This window comes from Scyliorhinus canicula, chromosome 4, assembly GCF_902713615.1.
Source record: "Scyliorhinus canicula chromosome 4, sScyCan1.1, whole genome shotgun sequence".
Classification (NCBI taxonomy): Eukaryota; Metazoa; Chordata; class Chondrichthyes; order Carcharhiniformes; family Scyliorhinidae; genus Scyliorhinus; species Scyliorhinus canicula.
The window spans coordinates 120,203,647-120,229,196 of record NC_052149.1 but is presented as its reverse complement, the minus strand read 5'-3'; the positions used below and the strand labels follow the sequence as shown (position 1 = coordinate 120,229,196).

The 25,550-nt window shown below is 48.3% G+C and overlaps 1 protein-coding gene across 4 annotated transcripts in view; it reads left to right on the top strand.

Moving 5' to 3' along the window:
- klhl20 (kelch-like family member 20) overlaps positions 1-25,550 on the top strand; it is a 90,824-nt gene that overhangs the window by 5,984 nt on the left and 59,290 nt on the right. For all 4 annotated transcript variants that reach the window (XM_038795118.1, XM_038795119.1, XM_038795116.1 and 1 more), the window contains exon 2: positions 9,677-9,741. In XM_038795118.1, coding sequence (XP_038651046.1) covers positions 9,719-9,741 — 23 coding nt within the window. In that variant the 5' untranslated portion in view covers positions 9,677-9,718. The remainder of the gene's footprint in view (positions 1-9,676; positions 9,742-25,550) is intronic.

The following is a 25,550-nucleotide window of genomic DNA, read 5'->3' as shown; positions in this document are numbered from 1 at the left end:
TAGAGGCTGATCTGTGGGTGGATGCTCTGAGCAGAGTCAAACGTCCTCGTCATCTGCCAGGCTCCGCCTAATGCAATTCAAGGTGGTTCACCGGGCACACATGACGGCCCCGATGCGCAGGTTTTTTTTGGGGTGGGGGACTGGTGTGTGCAGGAGGGCCCGCAAATCATGTCCACATGTTTTGGGCATGTCCGAAGCTTGAGGGATTCTGGCAGGGATTTGCGGGTGTCATGTCCACGGTGCTAAAAACGAGGGTGGTGCCAAGTGCAGAGGTGGCGATTTTTAAAATTTTTCCGAGTGTCGGAAGACCCGGGAGTCCAGGGGGCCAGTGAGGCTGACGTTATGGCCTTTGCCTCCATGGTAGCACGGAGACGGATCTTACTAGTGTGGAGAGACTCGAAGCCCCCAAAATTAGGGGTATGGGTTAACGACATGGCTGGGTTTCTCAAGTTTGATTAAGTTAGTCCTGAGAGAATCAACATTGGGGTTTGTTTGGAGGTGGCAGCCATTTATCGACTACTTTGGAGAAAACTAAACTGTTAGCAAATTCAACAAGGGGGAGGAGGGTTAGGGAGTAAGGGGGAGGTAGGGGGAATTAGGCTATTTTCGTCCAGTTTAAGCGATAACAGTGTGAGATGGAGGGGTGCGTTACGCACTGAATTGTATTTGTATCTTTTGTTGTTATAAAACCATAAATGCCTTAATATGTTTGTTTGAAAAAGTGTCAGAGAAAAAAGGGGAACTTGACCACCAGCCTTTTGTGTTACCATCAAAATTCTGGGGGGCGGGGGTGGGGTTTATCATTGACTAAAAATTGATCTAGATTAGTCAAGTAAATGCTGTGGTTAATAAGGCAGGTTAGGTATTTTTCAGCAAGTGGCTCACTTCCTCACTTTCTGAATGTCTTTTCAAGATCTCTGAAGCACAAATCAGGGGCAGGATTCTCCCCTACCCGGCAGGGGGGTCCCGGCGGGGGGTCGGAGTGGCGTGAACCACTCCGGCGTCGGGCCGCCCCAAAGGTGCGGAATTCTCTGCCTCTTTCAGAGCCAAGCCCTAACATTGAGGGGCTAGGCCCACTCCGCCGGCTGGCATGAACGGCCTTTGGCGCCCCGGCAGCCGGGGCCGAAAGGACTTCGTCGGCCAGCTTAAGTCCGCGCATGTACTGGAGCGTCAGCAGCTGATGACGTCATACCGCCGCATGCGCAGGGAAGGGGAGCGGGAAAAAAAGAGTGCCCCCACGGCACAGGCCCGCCCGCCGATCGGTGGGCCTTGATCGCGGGCCAGGCCACCGTGGTGGCATCCCCTGTGGTCAGATCGCCCCCCCAAGGACCCTGGAGCCTGCCTGCACCGCCAATCCCGCCGGTCAGGTAGGTGGTTTAAACCACGCCGGCGGGAGAGGCCTGTCAGCCGCGGGCCGGAGAATCGCCGCGGGGGGCCCGCCGACCGGCGCGGCGCGATTCCCGCCCCCACCGAATCTCCCCCCTGCCAAACTTGCAACCCCCATCCCCTGGAAAGAGAAGACATCAGGTGCTTGGGAACATGAACACTGTTACTCTACCTGCAAGTTTCCCCCCCAAGTCATCCATCATCCTTGACTTGGACACGTGTCGCTGGTCCTTCATTGCCAAAATTCCGGAACACACTATCTCACAGAATTGTGAGATGCTTTTATCACCTGGATGGCAATGGTTCAAGAAACTGACTGACTGCCACCAAGGGCCACCCACATCCCAATAATGAATATAAGAAAAGTCAAAGCAAACAAATTATGAATATTGGCCGGTGGCTTACTTTTTTTTAATGAACGTGGCAAGGAGAGGAGGGGTCGTCAATTTAAACTGCTGACTTCCCTATTTTACTTGTCCGTAAACAGAAAGGTGTTTTGTTTATTCTGCCTTCCCACTTTATAAATGAGTGGTGTATTTTCCCCAAATTAGGAAATGTTCCAGGGGTGGTGCAGTGTTTAGCACTGCGCCGAGGACCCGGGTTCAATCCCGGGTCACTGACTGTGTGGAGTATGCAGATTCTCCCCGTGTCTGCGTGGGTCTCGCCCTCACAACCCAAAGATGTGCACGGTAGGTGGATTGGCCAAACTAAATTGCCCTTTAATGGGGGAAAAAGAATCGGACACTTTAAAATTAGGAAATGTTCCAATCCTCTGATTATGAGTCGCACACCAAACATGAGGTAAGATGAAAATTAAAAGGGTTGGTTTATTTTTACATACAAAACACACATGAGAGGGATTTCATAATGTCCACCCCTTTTACACTCCGACAATGAATTGGGAATAAGGAAGAGGGTTCAGGGCATGACTGCAATAAATCGGTTTTACATGTGTCCAGAATCCAAAGTCAACTGGAATGTTCCTTCTGAAGGGAGGTTGACTGTAGAATACTCTGTCTTCCAGAGTGAGGCTTGCACAGCAGGAGAAGGCATGCGGAATAAGTCGGGGAGGCACAAGTTCCAGGTTTGATGGGGGTAAGGCTTCTTTCTGCTGCCAATGGCTTGATGGTGGACCGCATGGGCTGTTGCATAGAATCATAGAATTTACAGTGCAGGAGGTCATTCGACCCATCGAGTCGACACAAGCCCTTGAAAGAGCACCCTACTCCACCCTTTCCCTGTAACCCAGTAATCCCACCTAACGTTTGGACGCGAAGGGGCAATTTAGCATGGCCAATCCACCTAACCGTCACATCTTTGGACTGTGTGGGAGAAAACCCATGCAGAGACTGGGAGAAAGTGCAAACTCTACACGACTAGAATTGAACCCAGGGCGCTGGCGCTGTGGGCAGCAGTGCTAACCACTTTGCCGCCATGCTGTCCTATTTATGTTGGACATCAGTGACTGCTTGCATTTGACCAGATTATATCACAGTGCAGCTTGGGGAAGATCGTGTGATACCGCTTCAATGTTGGACACCGGATGAGTGGAATCTTAAGGTTTAATGGGAGTCAGGATTCCTTTTGTTTTTGGAGACACTGGTGTTGTGTTAACTACTACTGTTGCTCTCTTTGTCGAATCCATTACTAATGCTTTGGAGCTTCTGGTGGCGACCATGGAGTGAACGGTCGCACATTTGGCGGCTCTTTGGCGGACTTTTTGGACCTTTTCTCCAGCTAACGGCGGAGCTGAGTGATTGTAAAAGGTGTAGGAGGGGTAGAAGAAGAGAGTATCCCACTGGTTTATGGATTTGTGGACCAGAAGTGGTAGAAAAAGGAGGGAACAACTATTGAAAGCTGGTGTGGAGCCTGCTTGCCGGCCCAGGGATTGACGGATCAGCTAGTGAGCCTCCTCCACGAGAGTTTTGCTCAGCAGAGGTAGGAGAACTTGGAGCACCTGGCCAGGCTGGTGGATCCCATAAAAGCGGGGATCGACCGCATGGAGATGAGGTCGGAGGCCCGGGGTCAGGCGATCTGGGAGATGGAGGACACGGTGGGGGAGCACGAGGAGTAGCTCGCCTCGATGTCTGCGGCAATGGGGTTGAAGAGAGATCAACACAGGAGGCTGCAGGACAAGGTGGAGGACCTGGAGAATAGATCGTGCAGGCAGAACATGAGGATCATGGAGTGCTGGATCCGGGGCAGTGAGGGAGCGTATGTCGATGCATATGTGGTGCGGATGTTCAAGAATCTGCTGGAGGAAGGAGCGTTTGCTTGGCCCTTGGAGGTGGACCAGGTGCATAGGGAGGAAGCCGCAGTGTAACGAACCGCCAAGGGCGATGGTGGTGGAATTGCACCGGGTCCTGGATAAGGAACGGATTTTGAGGTGGGCCAGGCAGACCAGGCGCGGTACATGGGAAGGCAGCGAGCTGTGTGTCTATCAGGACCTGGGTGCGGAGCTGGCCAAAAAAAGAGGGTGAGCTTCAACAAGTGAAGTCGGCCCTCTTTAAGAAGGGGGTGAAGTGCGGCATGTTATACTAGTGTGTCTGTGGGTATTGTCCGAAAGCCGGGAACTCTACTTTGGGTTGCCAGAGGAGGCGATGGAATTTATTAGAGACAATGGACTGACAGGAGAAGGAGGACATTGAACTCTGCAGAGGGTGTTTCTATTTTTATTTTGGTTTTCTTCTGGTTTGTATGAACCACTTTTGCACTGTACTTGGAGATGTAGCTCTGTTTTTGGCTTTGCTCCTGTTTGTTTGTGTTTGATGGGGTTGGTGGGTTGCTCTTTTCTTTGTGTTTGGTAGGGATTATAAAGTTTGCACCAGGAGGATAATTGAGCCGGGAGGGGGGGGGGGGGGGGGCGCGCAGGTGGTAAATGTTTTGATAGGGGTTGGGATTGTTATTTTGTTATGGGGTGAAGGGAGGGGATTGGAAGTCTGCTGATAGGGGAGGGACTGGTGAAGGATGACTGGGTGAGGGTCATTGGCGGTGGGCGCACGAGGGTGGGCTTGAGGAGGTGCGGGACGCGGGCTGGAGGCTGGTCTAGGAAGGGCTATGGTTGATATCGGCATGGGGAGGGGCTGGGGCGGGCAGAGGGTGCTGTGGTGCCCAGGCAGATCACATGGAATGGCAGAGGGCTAGATGGGCCAGTCAGGAGGGCTGGTGTGTTCACCTATCTGAAAAGGTTAACGGTGGACGTGGCAATGATATAGGAGACACACCTGAGGGTGGTGGATCAGACTGGGCTGAGGAAGGGGTGGGTAGGGCAGGTATTCCATTCCAGGCTAGTTTCAAAAACAAGGAGAGTAGCGATTCTGATTAATAAGCGAGTAGCATTTGAAGTGGGAAGTATTGTGGCGGACTCTGAGGGGGTGGGGGGGGGGAGCAGATACGTTATGGTGAGCGGGATGCCGGTGAATATTTATGCACAGAACTGGGACGATGTAGCGTGTATGGGGAGGGGACTTTAATAGATTATGGATCCAAGGCAGGATTGCTCATGTTTGAAAACTGGTATGGTGTCAGCAGTTGGGAAGAAACTAAAGGGGTTTATGGAACAGATGGGAGGGGTAGATCCGTGGAGGTTTGGGCGGCCGAGAGCGGAAGAGTACTCTTTTTTTTTTTTTTTTTTTTTTTTTTTTTTTTTTCCCCCCATGTACAGTGTACTCCTGAATTGACTTTATTATGGATAGGATGTTGCTGGTGGGGGTGGTGGGTGTTGAGTACTCGCCGATTGTGGTGTCTGATCATGCCCCGCACTAGGTGGATTTACAGATGAGCAAGGAGGGAGGCCAGCGCCCGCACTGGAGATTAGATGTACGACTGTTAGTTGAGGAGGAGGTGCGGACGTCTCTGCAGCTGCGGTATGGGAAGCATTGAAGGCAGTGGTGTATGGGAAGCATTGAAGGCAGTGGTGTATGGGAAGCATTGAAGGCAGTGGTGAGAGGGGAGTTTATCTTGATGGGGAGAAGGTGGAGTGAGCGGAGATGGATAGATTAGTGATGGGGATCCTCCAGGTAGACGGAAGGTATTCGGAAGCCTCGGAGGCGGGGTTGTTGAAGGAGCTGCAGATGGAGTTTGTGTTGCTATCTATGGGGAAGGTGGTGGGGCAGTTGAGAAAGGCGAGCGGAGCGGTGTATGAATATGGGAAGAAGGCTAGTAGGATGCTAGCACACCAGCTAAGGAAACTGGAGGCGACAAGGGAGATAGGATAGAGGGGGGAATATGATCTTGGACCCAGTGGAGGTGAATGGGGTGTTTAGGGACTTTTATAGCAGGCTGTACGTGTCGGATTCCCCAGCTGAGGTGGAGGGGATGAGGTGGTTTTTGGAGGGATTGGAGTTTCCGAGAGTGGAGTGGAGGAAGAGCTGGTGGAGGGCCGAGGGATGTTTGAAGTGAATGAGGGGCTGGAGGTGATGTAGTCGGGCAAGGCCCTGGGGCTGGATGGGTACCCGGTGGACTTTTATAAAATGTCTTCAGGAGTGCTGGGGCCCTTGCTGGTGAGGGTGTTTAATGAGGCTAGGGAGCGAGGGTTACTCCCCCCAACGATGTCACAGGCCTCAATTTCTCTTATCCGGAAGCGGGATAAGGACTTGGAACAATGTGGGTTGTACAGGCCAATCTCCTTTCTAAATGTAGACGCCAAGCTGTTGGCCAAGATCTTGGCCTCCAGGATAAAGGATAGGGGTGATATGCCAGGGGTGATAGGGGAGGACCAGACTGGGTTTGTGAAAGGGAGGTAGTTAACGGCTAACATCAGAAAGTTGCTAAATGTGATTATGATGCCCTCCGACGGAAGGGAGGTGGAGGTGGTGATGAGGATCCGAGGGGAATTTGGCCCGTTTTCGGAGTACAAATTGAATATGGGTAAAAGCGAGGTCTTTCCGATCCAGGAGCAGGAGAAGAGATTGTGAGAGATGCAGTTCAAGGTGGTGGGAGGGAGTTTTCGGTATTTGGGTATCCAGGTGGCGCGGGCTTGGGAGCAGCTACACAAGCCAAGTCTGGCTCGATTAGTGGAGCAGATGAAGGAGGATTTTAGATAGTAGGATATGCTCCCGTTGTCACTGGCGGGGAGGGTGCAGATGGTAAAGATGATGGTTCTCCCTATGTTTTTGTCCTGTATTTCAGTGCCTGCCTATTTATTATCCCAAACTCTTTTTCTAAGAGGGTGAGCACGGTGATCTCTGGGTTTGTACAGGCATGTAAAATCCCGCAGGTAAAGAAGGTGCTGCTGGAGCGGGGGGGAGGCGGCTGTGTGGTCGGCTGGCCCGACCAAATTTGATGAACTACTATTCGTTGGCGAACATAGCAATGATCAGGTAGTGGGGGAGGGGTCGGTGTGGGAGCGGGTGAAGGCGGCATCATGAAGGGGTACAAGTTTAGGGGCACTGGTAACAGCACCTCTGCCATTCTCGCCGGCTTGGTACTCCACAAGCCCGGTGGTAGTGGCGCCTTTGAGGGTGTGGGGACAGTGGCGGAAGCACATGAGAGTGCAGGGAGCATTGGTATGGGCACCAATTTGTGCCAATCACCAGTTTGTGCCGGGGAGGCCAGATGAGGGTTTCTGGAGGTGGCAGTAAGCTGGGATTGAGTGGTTAAGGGACCTGTTTATTGACGGCAGCTTTCCGTGCTTGGAGGACTTGGAGGACTTGGAGGAGGAGTTTGAGCTGTGCGGAGCGAATGGGTTCCGCTACCTGCACGGAGGCAGGTTTCGACCTTGACTCATCTCGTGCCCCGGGCAGATACAGGACAAGGTAGTGCCAAAAACGGGAGTGGGGGAGAGGAAGGTCTCGGAAATTTATAAAGAGCTCATGGAATGGGAAGCGAAGCGAAAATGGAAGGAAGAGTTGGGCAAGGAGTTAGAGGCGGGACTGTGGGAGGATGTCACGAGGCAGGTTAACGCGTCCTCGTCGTGTGCCAGGCTTAGCTTGATACAATTCAAGGTGGTCCACAGGGTGCATATGACTGTGGCCCGTATGAAATGAAATGAAAATCGCTTATTGTCACGAGTAGGCTTCAAATGAAGTTACTGTGAAAAGCCCCTAGTCGCCACATTCCGGCGCCTGTTCGGGGAGGCTGTTACGGGAATCGAACCGTGCTGCTGGCTTGCCTTGGTCTGCTTTCAAAGCCAGCGATTAGCCCTGTGAGCTAAACAGCAGGTTCTTTGAAGGGGTGGAGGATGGATGTGTGCAGGAGGGCCCTGAATCATGTCCATATGTTTTGGGCATGTCCGAAGCTTGGGGGATTCTGCAGGCATTTGCCAATGTCAAACCCATGGTATTAAAGGCACGGGTGGTGCTGAATTCAGAGGTGGCGATTTTTGGTGTGTTGGAAGATGCAGGAGTCCAGGGAGCGCGAGAGACTGATGTGTTGGTCTTTGCCTCCCTGGTAGCCCGGAGACAGATCTTATTGGCATGGAGGTACTCGGAACCCCCAAAATGAGGGGGGTATGGGTCAATGACATGGCCGGATTTCTCAGACTTGATATTTTTCACAGTAACCTCATTGCAGTGTTAATGTAAGTCTACTTGTGACACTAATAAAGATTATTATTATTAAGTGTCACGAGAATGGGAGGTTTTACAGGGCCTTTAGCTGCTTTAGGGGATTCCAGTTCATGGGATAGCACAACTGGAGAGTTCCAGTTTTGGATGCTAGTTGCTGCTGAGCTGTGATGACACGAAGAGGGTCTTCTGGCTAGGGCTTGCCCCTCAACCATACTGCCTAATGGAGAATTTGCTTCGGATTCTCTGGACCTGGTTTAGTTTTACTTGCCTGTCTTTAGTCTTGCTTCCTCCGAACAGCTCTCGTCCGAGATCTGTGAGGCTACTCTGCCCTTTTGGGCTTCTTGACCATTGGTGGCTGAATCACAGCCTTTTTAAATTCAGGTAGCTACTCTAGAGCCACGTTATTCTTAAGGGGGTCTTTCGTCCCCGACGCGGTCTCAGGACATTTTGCAGCCCTCTGCCATATGGCAGAATTTTCCTGAAATGATCTGGGTTGTTTAGCCCCTCTGGATTGTTCTGGATTCTCGGGGCACAGTGCTTGGGACATCACCAAGGCATTTCACCGAAGTTGGCTCTTTCCCTAATCTTGGTATTTCCTTTCTGATTCTTGAGCTTTTAATCTCATCTCCCAGCTTCTTTTACTGGTGAGCCATTCTGCTCTCTATTTCTCAAACTCCCCTTTTTGTTTCCCTCTCTTGAAATTACCATTCTCTCTTCTGCACTCGTTTCTGGAACTTTTTCAAAAACCTATTTCCAGCTCTACCAGCCGTTTTGTGGATAAAAGCAAATTACTGTGGATCGTTTTTGTAAGTAGCTGTATTGTGGCCTACTCCTGCTTCGATGTTCCACTCAGGCAGTGACGTTCGACACTACTCCAATGAAGTTCAATTTAAGCTTGAGAACAGTATCTCATCTTTCAATTAGGCATGAAACACAACTGTCTGGTTCCAGTTCAACAATTTCTCTGTTTCTCTGCTTTTCACATTTATACCTCCTGGATCCATATTTTGTACCATCTCTTTTTTGCCTTGCACTGTCATTCCTTTTCGCTATTTAATCTCTCTGCCATCCATCACTTTAGTTCTCCCCGCCACTCCCCGTTCACCACCTTCATCCCCTGCTCCCTTTCACAGCCTCTCTACTTAATTAAACCTATACATCTCTAACAGTCTTTCAGTTCTCATTAAAGGATATTGACCTGAAACATAACTCTCTTTCTCTCTGCACCGATTCTCTCTCCACCGATGTTTCCAGACAGGCTGAGTATTTCCAGCATTTTCTGTTTTGATTTTTAATTTCCAACTTCTGCAGTATTCTGCTTTTGATTAGAAAACCTGGCTGTTTTAACGTTTGATATGAAAATCACAGTCTTTTGGAGAAATTGACCAATATAATTAGTTTCTAAAAGAAGCGCTGTAAGTACATACAAGCGTTCTGACCATTTTAGGTGGGACTGTAGTTCACTAATTTTAGAAACTTTGTTTTTAATTGTGGTTCAATTCTTTAACTTCCTTTTTGAAATAAGAACATTGGGCAATTAGATTTCAAAGGTTTGCTGAGAAGATATCTAAATTGAGCACTGGCTGCCAGTTTAAATTGAGGGGATTGAGAATAAGGGGTTGATTTGAAGGTTGAAATCTCAGGTTACTGTCTCAACGATATTTAACCTTGACTCAAGTAACCAGCACAGTGATCTGTTGGTAGCACAGAAACACATCTGTGGAATGGAACACCAGATTTGCTTATTTCACTTGTGTTTTTTCCATTTGTGTTTTTTCTAGAAAATACGTTGAAAGATATTTGAGACATTCTCTTGACTGTGCATGGAAGCAAAGCTAATGCGCAGGTGAGTTGAAGTATTTAAAATAATTGTTTAAAATCTGCTTCTATCTGTTTGTGCCATAAAAAGAAAATGGTTTTTGCATATTTTGAGATTTATTTTTCTTAAATTCTCTTTGAAACCTCGGCTCACTCCATTGCTTCTGAGTCTCTGCCTATGTTATTGTTGGACTGCTGTGGGGGGATGGGGGGGGGGGGGGGGAGAGGCAGGGTGGGGGGAATTGGATGGGTGGGGGCTGGTGGGCTGGGAGGGAGGGTAGGTGGAGGTTGGTTGGGGGATGGGTGGGAGTCGAGTCAAATAAGTAAGTTTGTTTTGAAGTTACTTTCCTTCTTTAGGTTGATTCCTGAGTTGGGAGGATTGTCCTACTAGAACCCGAGGGGACAATAGAACATAGAACAGTACAGCACAGAACAGGCCCTTCGGCCCTCAATGTTGTGCCGAGCCATGATCACTCTACTCAAACCCACGTATCCACCCTATACCCGTAACCCAACAACCCCCCCCCCCCTTAACCTTACTTTTATTAGGACACTACGGGCAATTTAGCATGGCCAATCCACCTAACCCGCACATCTTTGGACTGTGGGAGGAAACCGGAGCACCCGGAGGAAACCCACGCACACAGGGGGAGGACGTGCAGACTCCACACAGACAGTGACCCAGCCGGGAATCAAACCTGGGACCCTGGAGCTGTGAAGCATTTATGCTAACCACCATGCTACCCTGCTGCCCCTTTCAATCTACCCTGACAATCTCAGACGAAAGGGACGATCCTTTAAAACTGAGATGAGAAGGAATTTCTTCAACCAGAGGGAACAGTCACATAGTGCAGGGATCCTGTGTGGCCGTTCCCCTTCAAAACAAGTATACTGTTTTGGATGCTGTTGGGAGAGTCAACCTACCAGGGGAAGACCATAGCGGCATGGTCTCTGGCACTGAGCCTGGCTCTGTGGCTCAGAAGGGAAGGGATAGACTCAATGGTTAGGGGAACGGATAGGAGATTCTGTGGTCGCGAACGAGACTCTCGGACGGTACATTGCCTCCCGGGCGCCAGGGTCAGGGATGTCTCTGATCTACAGGATTCTTAAGAGGGAGTGGGAGCAACCAAAAGTCGTGGTGCACATTGGCACCAACGACATACCTAAGAAAAGGGATGAGGATCTAAAAAGTGATTTTAGGGAGTTGGGTTGGAAGCTAAAGAGCAGAACGAGCAGAGTAGTAATCCCTGAATTGCTACGGGTGCCACCTGCTAGTGAGGCAAGAAACAGCGAGCAAGTGCAGCTGGACACGTGGCTACAGGGCTGGTGCAGGAGGGAGGGTTTCAGATATGTTGATCACTGGGATATCTTCTGGGGAAGGTGGGACTTGTACATGAAGGACGGGTTACACTTAAACTGGAGGGGCCCCAAAATCCTGAGTGAGAGGTTTGCTAGAGCTCTTTGGGAGGGTTTAATCTAGTTTGGCAGGGAGATGGGAGCCAGAGCTACAGATCAGAGGATAGGGTAGCTGTTTAACAGGCAGAAATAGTATACAGCGAGTCTGTGAGGAAGGATAGGCAGTTGATTGGGCAAAATTGCACTGAGATAGTCAGCATGGCTTTGTGACGGGCAGGTCATGCCTCAGAAGCCTCATTGAATTGTTTGAGGATGTGATGAAGGTCGGGCAGTGGATGTGATGTATATGGATTTCAGTAAAGCATTTGATAAGGTTCCCCATAGTAGGCTCATTTAGAAAGTTAGGGGGCATGGAATATAGGGAAATTTGGCTGTCTGGATACAGAATTGGCTGGCTGAAAGAAGACAGCTAGTGGTCGTGGATGGAAATGGAAAGTATTCCGTCTGAAGATTGGTGACCAGTGGTGACTCGTAGGGATATGTTCTGGGACCACTGCTCTTTGTGGGTTTTATAAATGACTTGGATGAGGAAGTGGAAGGGTGGGTTAGTAATTTTGCCAATGACAAGGTTGGTGGAGTGGTAGATAGTGTCGAGGGCTGGTACAGGTTGCAACAGGACATGGACAGGGTGGAGAGCTGGGCTGAGAAGTGGCAGATGGCGTTCAACTTCTAAATGTGAAGTGATTCATTTTGGCAGATTGGATTTGAATGCTGAATACAGGGTTAAAGGCAGGATTCTCGGAAGTGTGGAGGAACAGCAGGATCTTGGGGTCCATGTACATAGATCCCTCAAAGTTGCCACCCAGGTTGATAGTGTTGTTAAGAAGGCGTATGGTGTGTTGGCTTTCATTAACAGGGGGATTGAGTTTAAGAGTCACGAGGTTTTGCTGCAGCTTTATAAAACCCTGGTCAGACCACACTTGGATATTGTGTCCAGTTGTGGTCGCCTCATTATAGGAAGGATGTGGATGCTTTGGAGAGTGTGCAAAGGAGATTTACCAGGATGCTACCTGAACTGGTTCAATCCCGGCTCTGGGTCACTGTCCGTGTAGAGTTTGCACGTTTCCTCGTGTTTGCGTGGGTTTCGGCCCCACAATCCAAAGATGTGCAGGATAGCTGGATTGGTCACGTTAAATTGCCCCTTAATTGGAAAAAATGAATTGGGTACTCTAAATTTATAATAAGAATAATGATGCTGCCTGGACAAGAGGGCATGTCTTATGAAGAAAGGTTTAGGGAGCTAGGGCTTTTTTCACTGGAGCGAAGGAAGAAGAAAGGTGACTTGATAGAGGTGTACAAGTTGATGAGAGGCATGGATAGAGTGGATAGACAGAGACTTTTCCCCAGGGTGGAAATGGCTGTCATGAGGGGAGATAATTATAAGGTGATTGGAAGAGGGTATAGGGGAGATGTCAGAGGTAGTTTCTTTACACAGAGTGGTGGGTGCGTGGAATGCACTGCCAGCGGAGGTGGTGGAGTCGGAGTCATTAGGGACATTTAAGCGACTCTTGGACAGGCACATGGACAGCAGTAATTTGAAGGTGTAGGTTAGGTTAATCTTGGATTAGGATAAATGGTTGGCATAACATCATGGGCCGAAGAGCCTATACTGTGCCGTGCTGTGAATTGGTCATGCTAAATTGCCCCTAAATTGGAAAAAAAATGAATGAAGTACCCTAAATGTATAAAGAAAATTGAAAAAAAAAAGGGGATCAGGGGTTATGTGGAGAAGGCAGGAGAATGGGGATGAGAAAAATATCAGCCATGATTGAATGGTGGCGTAGACCCGATGGGCCGAGTGGCCTAATTCTGCTCCTATGTCTTATGGTCCTTTGATGAGAGATTGAGCGGAGTGGATCTGACCTACGTTTTCCAGAGGTTATCATGCAGTAATGACCGGGAAACCTTACTGAAATGTGTAAATTTCTTAAGATGGCTTGACAGGGTACTTGTTACAAGGCTTTTCCCCTGGCTGGCGAACCTAGAACGAGGTCATATTCTCGGGATGAGAGGGTCAGCCATTTAGGACTGGGATAAGAAATTGTGTATGTTTAGAATTCAAAGGGTTTTGGACGCTGATCCATTGAATATATTTTGCATTGAGATTGATGAATGGGCATGTGATGGATCTCTCTGTCGATTCGGAACCCTGGATATGCGTTATCCCTTCTCAGTTCCCAAATAACAGAGATTCCAGACTGCGATATTGGTAAAGTTATTTGAAACTTTATTTTTTATCAGGTTGTAGTGTCTACTGATAAAGTCAATTTTCAATTTAGAATTTAGGAAGTTCCAACTAGCCCGGCAACAAGCTAGTCAGATCGATTGTCTTCAGCAAATACAGTGGTTGAGTTCTAAAATACAACTCGGTAATTCTTCAAATCAAATACAAACTATTAAAAACGACTTAGAAATTTAAACAAAAGAAAACTGGTGATTTGCAAAGCAAGCAAGAGAATAGGTTTCAGAGATTAGGTGAGAATGATTCCGGAATAGGAAAGTGTTTTCTCATCCCGATAACTGGTCTTTTAAGGAGATTTACTATCTTTTAAGTTACGCCCTCTTGAAAGCTGTGATTGGCTTTAATTAATTTATAATTCACTTAATTCGACCGGAGTGTCTGTCAAATTTGAGAGATAAACGATTTGCGGTAATTTTCCATGATGGTCTGAGCGAAACACGTTTCTCGCAAGAAATTATCACTATGGACTGACTAGCCGTTACCATCAAAACGGAACTGGGATGTCAGCCTAGTTTACCATGACACAAAGGGTCTTTTCTGCTAGTTGGCTTTGCACTCGCTAGCTTTTTCAGTCAGCTTTTTCAGTTAGTCAGCTTTTTCCTCACTTTTTCCTCACTCTCGTGGTTAATATATTTTGATTCAGTTAAATACTCTTAAGGATTAAAGGATTTTTCCAACCAGGATTTCTTCATTAAAAGCATGTGCTGAATGTAGGAATTTTGGATATATTATATGTATTTGGTGCCGTAAAGGGTTAAAAGCCTGGGATATTAGTGACTGCTGCAGTCATGTTTTTAAAAACCCGTGTTTGAAGCCAGAGGTTCAATTAAAGAATCATCCAAGTTTTGGGCGAATTGACTTTTATTTATATTAAGAGGTTACCTGAGGAGTAGATAATTAGAGACATTGTGTTCAATTTAGTAAGATGTAGTTAGTGGGAGGAGCCAAGGGATGAGGCAGTCAGACATTGAGGTTTTCAGACTTTGTTTTTGGCTGGCCTGCTGGAAGGGGCGTTGAGAAGGTTTCTGAAGAATACAGCCAGAGATTTTGCATTATTCTGATTGGGTGTGTCAGGTCTCTTTCTTTCAAGCAGTCTCAAAAGATCTCTCTTTCTCAAAGTGGAGTATCCAAGACATCTCTTTTACAGAAAGTATTTCTGAGTCCGCTACCTGTATTTAAAAGTGGATTGTGACCTGAGCTGGTTTTATTTGAGTGGAAATAAAGATAGCAGTTGAGCGTTATTGTGTCACTGTTTTGATTGGCATTATTTTTCTTGAAAAATTATTTTTATTCAAATTTTCAACAATTACTCCAATTTCGGACAGTACTAGAACGTGAGCATGATTAACTGGGCCCCTACCACACGCTTGCAGTATCCTCCACCCTGGCGCATCCTCACCTCCGTTAAGTGTGCCCTGTGCACCACTTTTAATTGAATCAACCCCAGCCTCTTGCACGAGGTTGAGGCATTGACCCTCTGCAGCACCTCGCGCCATAATCCCTTCTCCAACGCCATCCCCAAATCCTCCTCTTGGGCTTGATCCCTTCCATGCACCTTACCCGGCCATCACTTCGGCTACCTTTTCCACTGTGGGCGCAGTCCCACCCGACGAGCTCTCTTCCGTCATCTCTTCTCCCGCTGAACTACTCGCCACGTTCTACGGTGGACTCCCTTTCTCCTTGGGTTCTTTTTTCCAGTTTTTGACATCCTCGAAATGCCTCAGACCATCCCACCAACTTCTCACATTAGAATTTCCCCCCAAAACTGGGTATGAAGAGCCGAAAAAAGACATAATCTCTGGCGGGAGCCACCAAACATTCGACATCCGCCCACATGCCGCGACCTGAAGTCATTGATTGCTCGTTTTGATCTACGCCTTGCTCTGGAGATCCTTCTCATGTTGTGATTGCAAGATTTCACAGTATCAAAGATAAGGAGTAGGTTCGTTGATGGGCAAGGCAACATTGGGATTTTAAGTGAAAGGGTAACTCTATTAGGCTGTACCAGGACATGAGTGCAAATCTAAGAAAAGGGACCACTTTTAATAGAGTGAAGTTTATCTTGTACAAGTCTGGAGTCAAGTTCGGGATGGTTTATCCAGCTCACCTTCAAGTAACGTTCTGAGGAAAAGCCCACTTTTTTGACTCACTGGCAAATGTTGATTGCTTTGTCTAAAAGCGCAAGTCCTGCTTTGCTTAATCTGTTATATGGCTCTGTGTATGGCACTTTGTATTTTGCTTCTTTTCATATTTGTTGTTTGGGTCTGTTCGTGATGCCCTTAATTCTATTGAGAGATTTCTGCTGTTTGTTCCCTACGTTAATCTATTTTCCGTCTCTCTTTTCATTTATTATCATTTGGTGCAACTTTTAGTCGCCAGTGTGGCGTTGTAAATTCAGTACGTTTTTTTAAATCTCCAGTTGGGAATCTCCCTGCTAATAAGGTGTGTTAGTTGACGGGGGTGATACTAGAGGGTTTTCTGCAGCTCATAACAATAGTTTCTTAAATGAGCTTGGAGTTTGTGTTTAGTTTAGTTTAAAAAAAATAAATTTAGAGTACCCAATTCCTTTTTTCCCAATTAAGGGGCAATTTAGCATGGCCAATCCACCTACCCTGCACATCTTTGGGTTGCAAGGGTAAGACCCACGCAGACAGGGGAGAATTAGTTTAGTTTTGTTAATTGTAAGCTTTTGGTTAAGTTATTGTTTGCCACCATTCCAGTTTCTTTTGAATGTGGTTATATTCAACTGTGATAGTGTTTTTGGGGTGAAAGGGTGGGGGTGTGTTTTAGTTTTAAGTTGCTGACAGTGTCTGCTGGTCTCTCTTTGTCGTCTGACTTTGCTCGATGGACATCTTGAGTGGATCTTCTTGCTTTGTATTAGCTGTGTCCCTGGTTTAATATCCCTCCTTCGGAATGGCTGTCTCCCGTTTGAGGAGTGGTCTGAGACCTCCAATTCGACTGATTACTTGGAAGGTTAGGAGTTTGAATGGCCCTGTAAAACAGTCGAGAGCATTCGCTCATCAAGAGCAGAAGCTTTGATTTTTTGTTGCAGGAAACCCATTTATGTATTAAGGGTCTGACCAGGCTGCGCAAAAATTGATTTGGGCAGGTTTTTAATTCCAGTTTCAATAGCAGGGCCAGGGGCACAGTGATTCTAATTAATAAGAGTCCGTTTGTCTTCTTCTCAAATTTTGGCTGACCCCAATTGTCGATATATGATCATTTGCGGCCCGTGTTGAACACCCCAGTATTTCTGGTCAACGTTTATGCCCCTAACTGGGTGATCTGAATTTTGTTAGTGCTGTGTTAGCTTCCCTCCCCAACCTCAATGAACACCCTCTTATTTTGGCAGGTGTTCTGAATTCAGTTTTGGACCATAAATTGGATTGTTCTAAACCAGTCATTTTCAAACACAGTGTCGCGACCCATGGGCAGGTGTTGGGAGGGTCGCGCAGCAATAGGTTGCAGTGTTCCTGATCACAGGAAGAATTGTCCAATGGCTGCAACCGTCTTTTAAAAATGCCATCCGCGACTGTCTTTCAAGAATGTCTGCCGTCCCGTGCATGTGTTCCTCTTCAGCTCATGTAGCAGTGCGCAGGCAAGAAGACCAGTGGGGCAGACGGCCTCTTCAGTCCATCAGCACGCTGCTCCAGGAGCAGATTTTTAAAAATATCGATTTGTCTTCCCGCCAGAAGCGGCAGCAGCGAGCAGGTCACGTGCCCGGCACACTGACGGCATGTACTCTTGAGTGCGAAATTACTGAGGAAAGCTTCCTCTGTTTTGTAGCTGCCAGCAAGCAAGCAAAAGGACTGCATGAAGAACTGAAGGGGGATTTTTGGACTAAGGAAGAGAGGGCTTTGCAGGAGAGTCCACAGCAGGACAAAGCAGTGCTGGTGAGAGCTCCAGGACCTCTGATGAACAACACATATAGAAATGTAATATTGAATGACAAAGCAAGCAAGATCGTGAAGACCAAGCAGGCTCACCTGTCGCATTAAAAGCAAGAGAAAAATGGTGGATTGCAAAGATCGGCCGGCGTGGGTAAAATGGGTCTCCAGAAAAAAAGTTTTTAAAAAACACTGTTCTAAATCCAAATCTTTTGTCCCATTTAGGGGTGGCCAAGGCTTCTTTTATGGTCAGGTGCCGGGGTGGGGGCATTTTTTGCATCCGAATGACAGAAATCTATCTGGTTTTTTTCTTTCCGGTCCACCATGTGTATTTTCGCATTGATATTTTCATTTTCGATCAGGATTTCCTCCCTTCGATAGTGGTGGCTAAGTACTCAGTAATGCAATTTCTGACCACGCCCCACACTATTGATCTGTTGCTGGAGTCCAGCCCCATCCAGCGCCCATCCTAGAAATTAGATACTACTTTGCTGGCCAATTAAAACATTTTCTGAGTGCCTATCCACCTCTATTGACAACTACATCAAATTAAATAGGTCCAATTCAATCTCCCCATTCACTTTGTGGGAGACTCTTAAGGCTGTCCTATGGGGAGAAATTATTTCTTATAATGCACATGTACTAATAATGCAGAAGTTGGAGCACTCGACTCCATTTTAGAGGTAGATCAACAGTACTTGTTCAATCCTACTCCAGAGCTAGACACAAGCAGAAAATAGTTGCAGACCCAGTTTGAGTTACTGACCACTAACAAGGCTGTACATCAGATAGATCACTTCAGGAGTACTTTTTACGAATACAGAGAGAAGGTCAATCGTCTTCTGCTCACCAACTTAAAACACCAAGCGGCCTCCCATGAGATTCCCCAGATCATTAACCCAGGCGGAACCACGTTTCCACTTCTTTCCAGATCAATGGAACTTTAAAATCTTGTTACTGTGACCTGTAGAAATCTGAGCCTCCCGTGGACAAGTTTTAGCATGTTTGATTGTCTGGACAACCTATCCATCCCAACTTTCGAAGTAGAGTTGTGAGTTGGACAGCTTGTTACGCCACAACAAGATTTTAAAATGCATTGGGCTGATGCAGGCTGGTAAAACCTCGGCCCGGATGGCCTTCCAATCAAATGTTACAAGAAATTCTCGGAACAGCTTGCACACTTTATTAGATATTTTTAATGACTCCCTGTCCAGCGGTTCCTTGCCTCCGACCCTTACTCAAGCCTCTACTTCCTTGTTGCTTAAGAGGGACAAAGACCCGACCGAGTGCGGTTTGTACCAAACCACCTCGCTTTTAAACACGGATATTAAGCTGATCGCTAAGGTTGCCTTCCAAGTATAATCTCCGAGAGCAGGCAGGTTTTGTAAAGGGCCATCAATTATCAGCTAATATACATCACCTTTTCAAAGTTATTCTTTCCCTCTCCCCTGCACCCGAGCCAGAGGTGATCGTATCTCTCAATGCTGGGAACGCTATTGACAGGATGGAAGACTATTTATTTGAGATCCTTGGGAGATTTGGATTCGGCTATAAATTTGCCTCTGATCCGCTTGTTATGCAATGCCCCGTGGCCACTGTTCACACGAACATTTAATGTTCAGACTACTTTCCCTCGAAAAGGACACTAGGCAGGGCTGCCCACTTTCTCCACTTTTATTCGCCCTGACAATTGAGCCACTCTCTATAGCCTCAAAGGCTTCTGATCAATGGAGGGGTATTAGTCAAGATGGGGTGGGGCATCAGGTATCTCTTTATGCAGATAATCTACTTTTATATACTACTAAACAAATTTTCTCCATCGATGGCATAATGAAGACACTTAATACCTTCAGCTTCTGCTCTGCTTATAAATGAAGTCTAGGGGACTTCCGGCGGCTATGGAGTGAGTGGTCGCACATTTGGCAGCGCCCGCTCGAGGCATTTTTTTTCGGACCTTTTCCCGGCTCGAGGGGTGGAAGTTTTGATGAAAAAAGGTGCAGGTGTGATTGGAGAAAGTGAAACTCCACTGCTATGACTGGTGGATGGATACACTGACCATAAGTGGGGTGAAAAGAAGGGAGCAGTTTGAGCAAGAGAAGCTTTGTGCGTCGCAGGCAAGATGGCAGAGGGTAAAGGGCCTGTCCTGCCCGTCCAGTGGTCGACGGAGCAGCTGGTGGATTTCTTGAACGAGGAGTTCAGCCTGCAGAGGAGGGAAGCCCAGAAGGACCAACCAAGACGGTGGAACCACTAAAAGCGGGAATCAACCATGTGGTAAAGAGGCTGGAGTCCCAGGGCCAAGCTATTCGGAAAGTGGAGGAGGCAGTGGGGGAGTACGAGGAACAGCTTGCTTCTTTGGCGACCGAAATAGGTGTGATGCGGGAGACTCCAAAGCGGTTGAAGGAGAAGGTGGAGGACCCAGAGAACGGCTCCAGGAGACAGAATTTACGAATTGTAGGGATATTTATGAATTGTAGGGATGCCTGAAGGCATCGAGGGAGTGGACACTGGCGCAAATGTAGCGAAGCTGATGGGGGAGAGGGGGTCCTTTTGACCGGCACTTAGAGGAAGCCGCAGGTGAATGAGTCACCGAAGGCGATGGTGTTGCATGTCCACCGGTTCCTGGATAAGGAAAAGATATTGAGATGGGCAAGGCAGACGAGGAGGTGCACCTGGGAAGGGATTGGGGCAGCAAGGTAGCACAGTGGTTAGTTAGCACTGTTGGTTCACAGCTCCAGGGTCCCAGGTTCGATTCCTGGCTTGGGTCACTGTCTCCCTGTGTATGCGTGGGTTTCATCCGGGTGCTCCAGTTTCCTTCCACAGTCCAAAGACATGTTGTTAGGTGAATTGGACATTCTAAATCCTTCCTCGGTGTATTCGAACAGGCGCCGGAATGTGCCGACTAGGGGTTTTCACAGTAACTTCATTGCAGCGTGAATGTAAGCCTACTTGTGACACTAATAAAGATTATTATATGCTGCGGGTGTACCAGGACATGGATGCAGACCAGGTGAAGAGGAGGTGAAGGCTGCCCTCTTTGAGAAGGGGGTGAAGTTTGGGATGTTGTACCCAGCCCACCTCTGGGTGACCTTTAACAACTGGGAACATTATTTTGGAAAGCCAGAGGAGGCGATGGATTATTTGAGAGACAATGGACTGGCAGGAGAAGGAGGACATTGAACAATGCAGGAGGTGTGAGGAGATGTTTATTTTCCTTGTCTTTTCGTTTGACAGTTGTTGGAGAACTTTTCTCCTTTGAGATATTTTGTTGGGTTTGGTGTCGAAGCTTGAGCATCGAGGATGAGTGCACCTTTTTTCTGTTTCTTTGTTCCGTGGAGGTATGCGAACAAGGGGGATGGGAATCAGTAGGGGGTAGGAGGCTCAGAGGCCTTGGGTGGGGGCTGCCAAGCTAGCTGGGCGGGCTAGCTAACGGGAGCACAGTTGGGGTGGTTAGCATGGGGGAATGGGGTGGTTGTTTTGTGTGTGGGGCGGGGGTAGACCCGTTGAGGTTTGGGAGGCCGATGGCAAAGAAGTTCTCATATTTTGCCCATTGTCAATGGGTGTATTCCTTGATTGATTTCTTTGTGATGGACCAGGTGCTGCTGGCGGGTGTGGTCGCCTCTGGGTACTCGGTGATGCGCCGCACTGGGTAGATTGATGGGCAGGGAGAGAGAGAGAGAGAGAGAGAGAGAGAGTGCGGGCACAGCGCCTGCAGTGGAGGCTGGATGTGGGATTACCAGCGGGTGAGGGCGACCATCCAGGGGTATTTGGAGCTGAATGACGCGGGGGAGGTCTTGGCCACCATGCTATGGGAGGCGCTCAAGGCAATGGTTATGGAGGAGTTCCTTTCGATCCAGGCACATAGGGAAATGGAAGTACAAGCAGCGATGGAAAAGCTGATTAAACAGGATTTTGTGGGTGAACAAGAGGTATTCGGAGGCCCTGGAGGCCGGGTTGTTGAATGAGAGGCAGAAGCTCCAGATGGAGATTGGGCTGGTGTCCACGGGGAAGGCAGTAGGACAGCTGTGGCGGGCCAGAGGGGCAGTGTATGAGTACAGGGAGAAGGTGAGTAAGATGCTGGTTCACCAGCTTGGGAAGCAGGAGGCGGCATAGGTGATCGGAAGAGTGAAGAACGGGGTGGGAAGAGTGGTACTGGACCGGTTGGGGGTGAATGGGGTATTTGAGGACTTTTACGGGAGGCTATATGAATCGGTGCCCTATCTTGGGTGGGTGGGAGGAGAGGGATTATGGCAGTTTCTGGATGGGTTGGAGCTCGCCAAAGTTGAGGAGGAACTGGTGGAGGGGCTGGGGGTCCCCATTGGACTGGTGGAGGTGATGGAGAGTATGGCGGCACTGCAGGCAGCGAAGCCCCTGGGCCCAGGTGGGTTCCCGGTGGAATCTTATCAGACGTTCGGTGGGGACCTGTGCCCTCTGCAAGTGAGGGTGTAAAATGAGGCAAGGGAAAAGGGGGATGTCCCCCTCCACACTATATCGCAGGCATCCGTATCCCTAATACTGAAGAAAGGTAAAGATCCAGAACAGTGTGGGTCTTACCGCCCGATATTGTTATTAAATGTGGACACCAAGTTGCTGGTGACGATCTTGGCCTTGCTATTGAGGACTGTGCACCGGGGATGATTGGGGAAGACCAAACGGTTTGTAAAGGGGAGAAAATTGTCGGCGAATGTTAGGAAATGACTGAATGTGATAATGATACTCACAGAGGGGCAAGATGTGGAGGTAGCAGTGGCTATGGATGCGGGGAAGGCTTTTGATCGGGTGGAGTGGGAGTATCTGTGGGAAGTGATAGGGCGTTTGGATTCGGGCAGGGGTTTGTGGATTGAGTCCTGCTGATATACAGGGTGACGGTAGTGAGCATTTGGACGAACAGTGTGAGTCGGGGTACTTTGGGTTACACCGTGGGACAAGGCGGGGTGCCCACTCTCCCCATTGCTTTTTGCCATGCCAATAGACCCACTGGCAATGGCGCTTAGAGCTGAGGGGTTGAAGAGGGATTGTGCGGAGGGTGGCAGTGGGTTGAGCACAGGGTCTCGCTGTATGCAGACGACCATTTGCTGTATATCTTTGACCCATTGGGGGAATCATGAGTATTCTGGAGGAGTTCGGCCGGTTTTCCGGGTATAAGCTAAACCTGGGGCAGAGTGAGGTGTTCCCAATCAAGGCCAAGGGGCAGGAGAGGAGGTTGGGAGAGCTGTCATTTTTAAGGTGATGGGGGGCAAACTTCATGTACTTGGGCATCCAGATGGTGTGGGGATGGGTGCAGCTCCATAAGCTGAACCTGGCTCGGTTGGTGGAGCAGATGAAGGGAGATTTTAAAATGTGGAATGTGCTGTCGCTGCAGGGCGGGTGCAGATAGTGAAAATGACGATGCTGCCGAGGTTCTTTTTTTTTTCATAACCTTCCGATCCCAAAGTCATTTTTAAGAAGGTTAATAGAACATACAGTGCAGAAGGCGGCCATTCGGCCCATCGAGTCTGCACCGACCCACTTTAAGCCCTCACTTCCATCCTATCCGCGTAACCCAATAATCCCTCCTAACCTTTTTGGACTCTTAAGCATGGCCAATCCACGTTGCCTGCACATCTTTGGACTGTGGGAGGAAACCGGAGCACCTGGAGGAAACCCGTGCAGACTCCGCATAGACAGTGACCCAGTGGGGAATCGAACCCGGGACCAAGGCGCTGTGAAGCCACAGTGAAATAGCCACTGTGCTACCGTGCTGCCCTCACTATGTTTTGATTTTGGGGTTTCTGTGGCCGGGGGAAATTATGTGGATTAAGAAGGTGTTGTTGGAGCGGGGGCGAGGGAGGTTGTTTGGGGGGTGGGGGGGGGGGGGGGGGTTGCCGAACATGATGAATTAATATCTCTATGGTTAGGAAGTGGCATTGGGGGAGGGGTCAGCTTGGGGGTAGATGGAGGTGGCCACTTGTAGGGGAACGAGTTTAGGGGCATTGTTGACGGCGCCTTTGCTGTTCTCGCCGGCCAGGTACTCCACGAGCCCAGTGGTGGTGGCGGCCTTGAGGTATGGGGGCAGTGGCGACAGCATCTGAGGTTGAAAGGTGCCTTGATCTGGGCACCAGTTATTAACAATCGCAGGTTTGCACAGAGTGGGGGAATTGCTGGACGCGAGGTATTGGGGTGGCGGCAGGTATAGATCGAGCGGTTTGGGGACCTGTTTGTGGGGGCAGCTTTGAGTTTGGAGGACCTGGAGGAGGAATATGAGCTGCCCAACGGGAATGAGTCTACATACTTGCAGGTTCGGGACTTTGTACGGAAGCAGGTGCCGTTGTTTCCCGGTTTGCCGCCCTGGAGTGGCAGGACAAGGTGTTATCGAGGGAGGGAATGGATGAGGGTAAGGTGTCTGAGATTTTTAAGGATCTAATGGACTGGGTGCAGAGGAGGTTCTTTGTTTTGATGAATCTGGTGCAGATAAAGCAGGTAAAATAATACTCCCATTTTCCAGCCCTTGGTCCATATCCTTGTATGCTATGGCGTTTTGTGTGCTCATCTAAATGCTTCTTAAATGTTTTGAGGGTTCCCACCTCTACCAGCCTTTGTTTTGATGAATCTGGTACTCATTCAGTGCTGGTGGGAAAGGGGGGTTGGTCGTGGGGTCACTCAGATATGCCATTTCATAATGCCAGCATCTGGCTCTTTTGGGTCAAGTAAGCTCCCGACAGTATAAAAATAATATGTTGTAAATCTGACAACACCATACATCTTTATTTCACATTGTGTTACATATTTGTGCCTCTGAGTGTGAATAGTTATGAATCTTTTGAGCTGTTTTATGCTGTACACCTGTTCTGTTGATGCTGGTGGGTTTTAAAATAAATTCATCGGATGTGGCAGTAGTGTCTAGACCTGCATTTCTTGCCCATCCCTAATTGCCCTTCAGAAGGTGGTGGTGAGCTGCTTTCTCGAACTGCTACAATCCATGTGATGTAGGTACACCCACAGTGCCGTTTGGGAGGGAGTTCCAGGATTTTGACCCAGCGACAATGAAGGAACAGTGTTATATATTCAACTCGGGATGATGGGTGCCTTGGAGTGTAACTTCCAGGTGGTGGTGTTCCATATATCTGCTGCCCTTGTCCTTCTAGAAGAGAGTGGTCATGGGTTTGGAAGGTGCTGTCAAAGGATGAGTTCTTGCAGTGCATCTTGTAGATAGTACAAGATGTGTCAGTGGTGGTGGGAATGAATGTTTGTGGTTGCAGTGCTAATCAAACAGGCTGCTTTGTCATGGATGGTGTCAAGCTTCTTGAATGTTGTTGGACCGACACTCATCCAGGCAAGAGGTGAAGGTTCCCATCACATTCCTGACTTGTGCCTTGTAAACAGACGGTTGACAGCCTTTGGGGAGTGATGAGCTGAGTTATTCCTTGCCGGATTCCTAGCCTCTGACCTGCTCTTAGAATCATGGAATGGAATCTCTGCAGTGCAGAAGGAGGCCATTTGGCCCATAAAGTCTGCACTAACCCTCTGAAAGAGCACTCTACCTGAGCCCATTCCCTGTAACCCCACGGAACCTGTACATCCCTGTACTGAGGGGAAATTTTAGCATGGCCAATCCACCTAACACACCCATCTTTGGACTGTGGTAGGAAACCGGGGCACCCGGAGGAAACCCATGCAGGCGTGGAGAGAACGTGCAAACGCCACACAGTCGCCCCAGGCTGGAATTGAACCGAGGTCCCTGGTGCTGTGAACCAGCAGTGCTAACCTCTGTGCCACATTCTTCTAGCCATAGTATTTATGTAGCTAATCTAGTGTTCAGTTTCTGGTTAGTGGTAACCCCTAGAATGTTGATCATTTGGATTCCGAGATGGTAATGCCATTGAATGTTGGTTAGATTCTCTCTTGTTGGAGATGCTCATTGCTGGTACTTGTGTGATGTGAAGTTACTTGCCATCTGTCAGCACGGGGTTATGTCTGTCAAGTTACATTTTGCTTGGAACTTCTTCTCATCGTGGAACTAAGCGTCACTGTTTAAAAATAATGGGATGTTCGTTTAAGACACATGATTTATTTTTCTCTGAGGTGTCTTTGGAACTTCCTTCCTCAAAAGGCGGTGGACGCAGAGTCTTTGAATATTTTTAAGGTCTAGATAGATTCTTGATTAACAAGGAGGTGAAAGGTTATCCCAAAATCAACACCACCAGAAACAGATTAAGTGATATTTATCCTGCTGTTTGTGGGAGTATTTGCACTAGTTAGTCTTGAAGACTTTGAGACATCCTGAGGGTGTGAATGTTGCTAAAAATGCTAAAACAA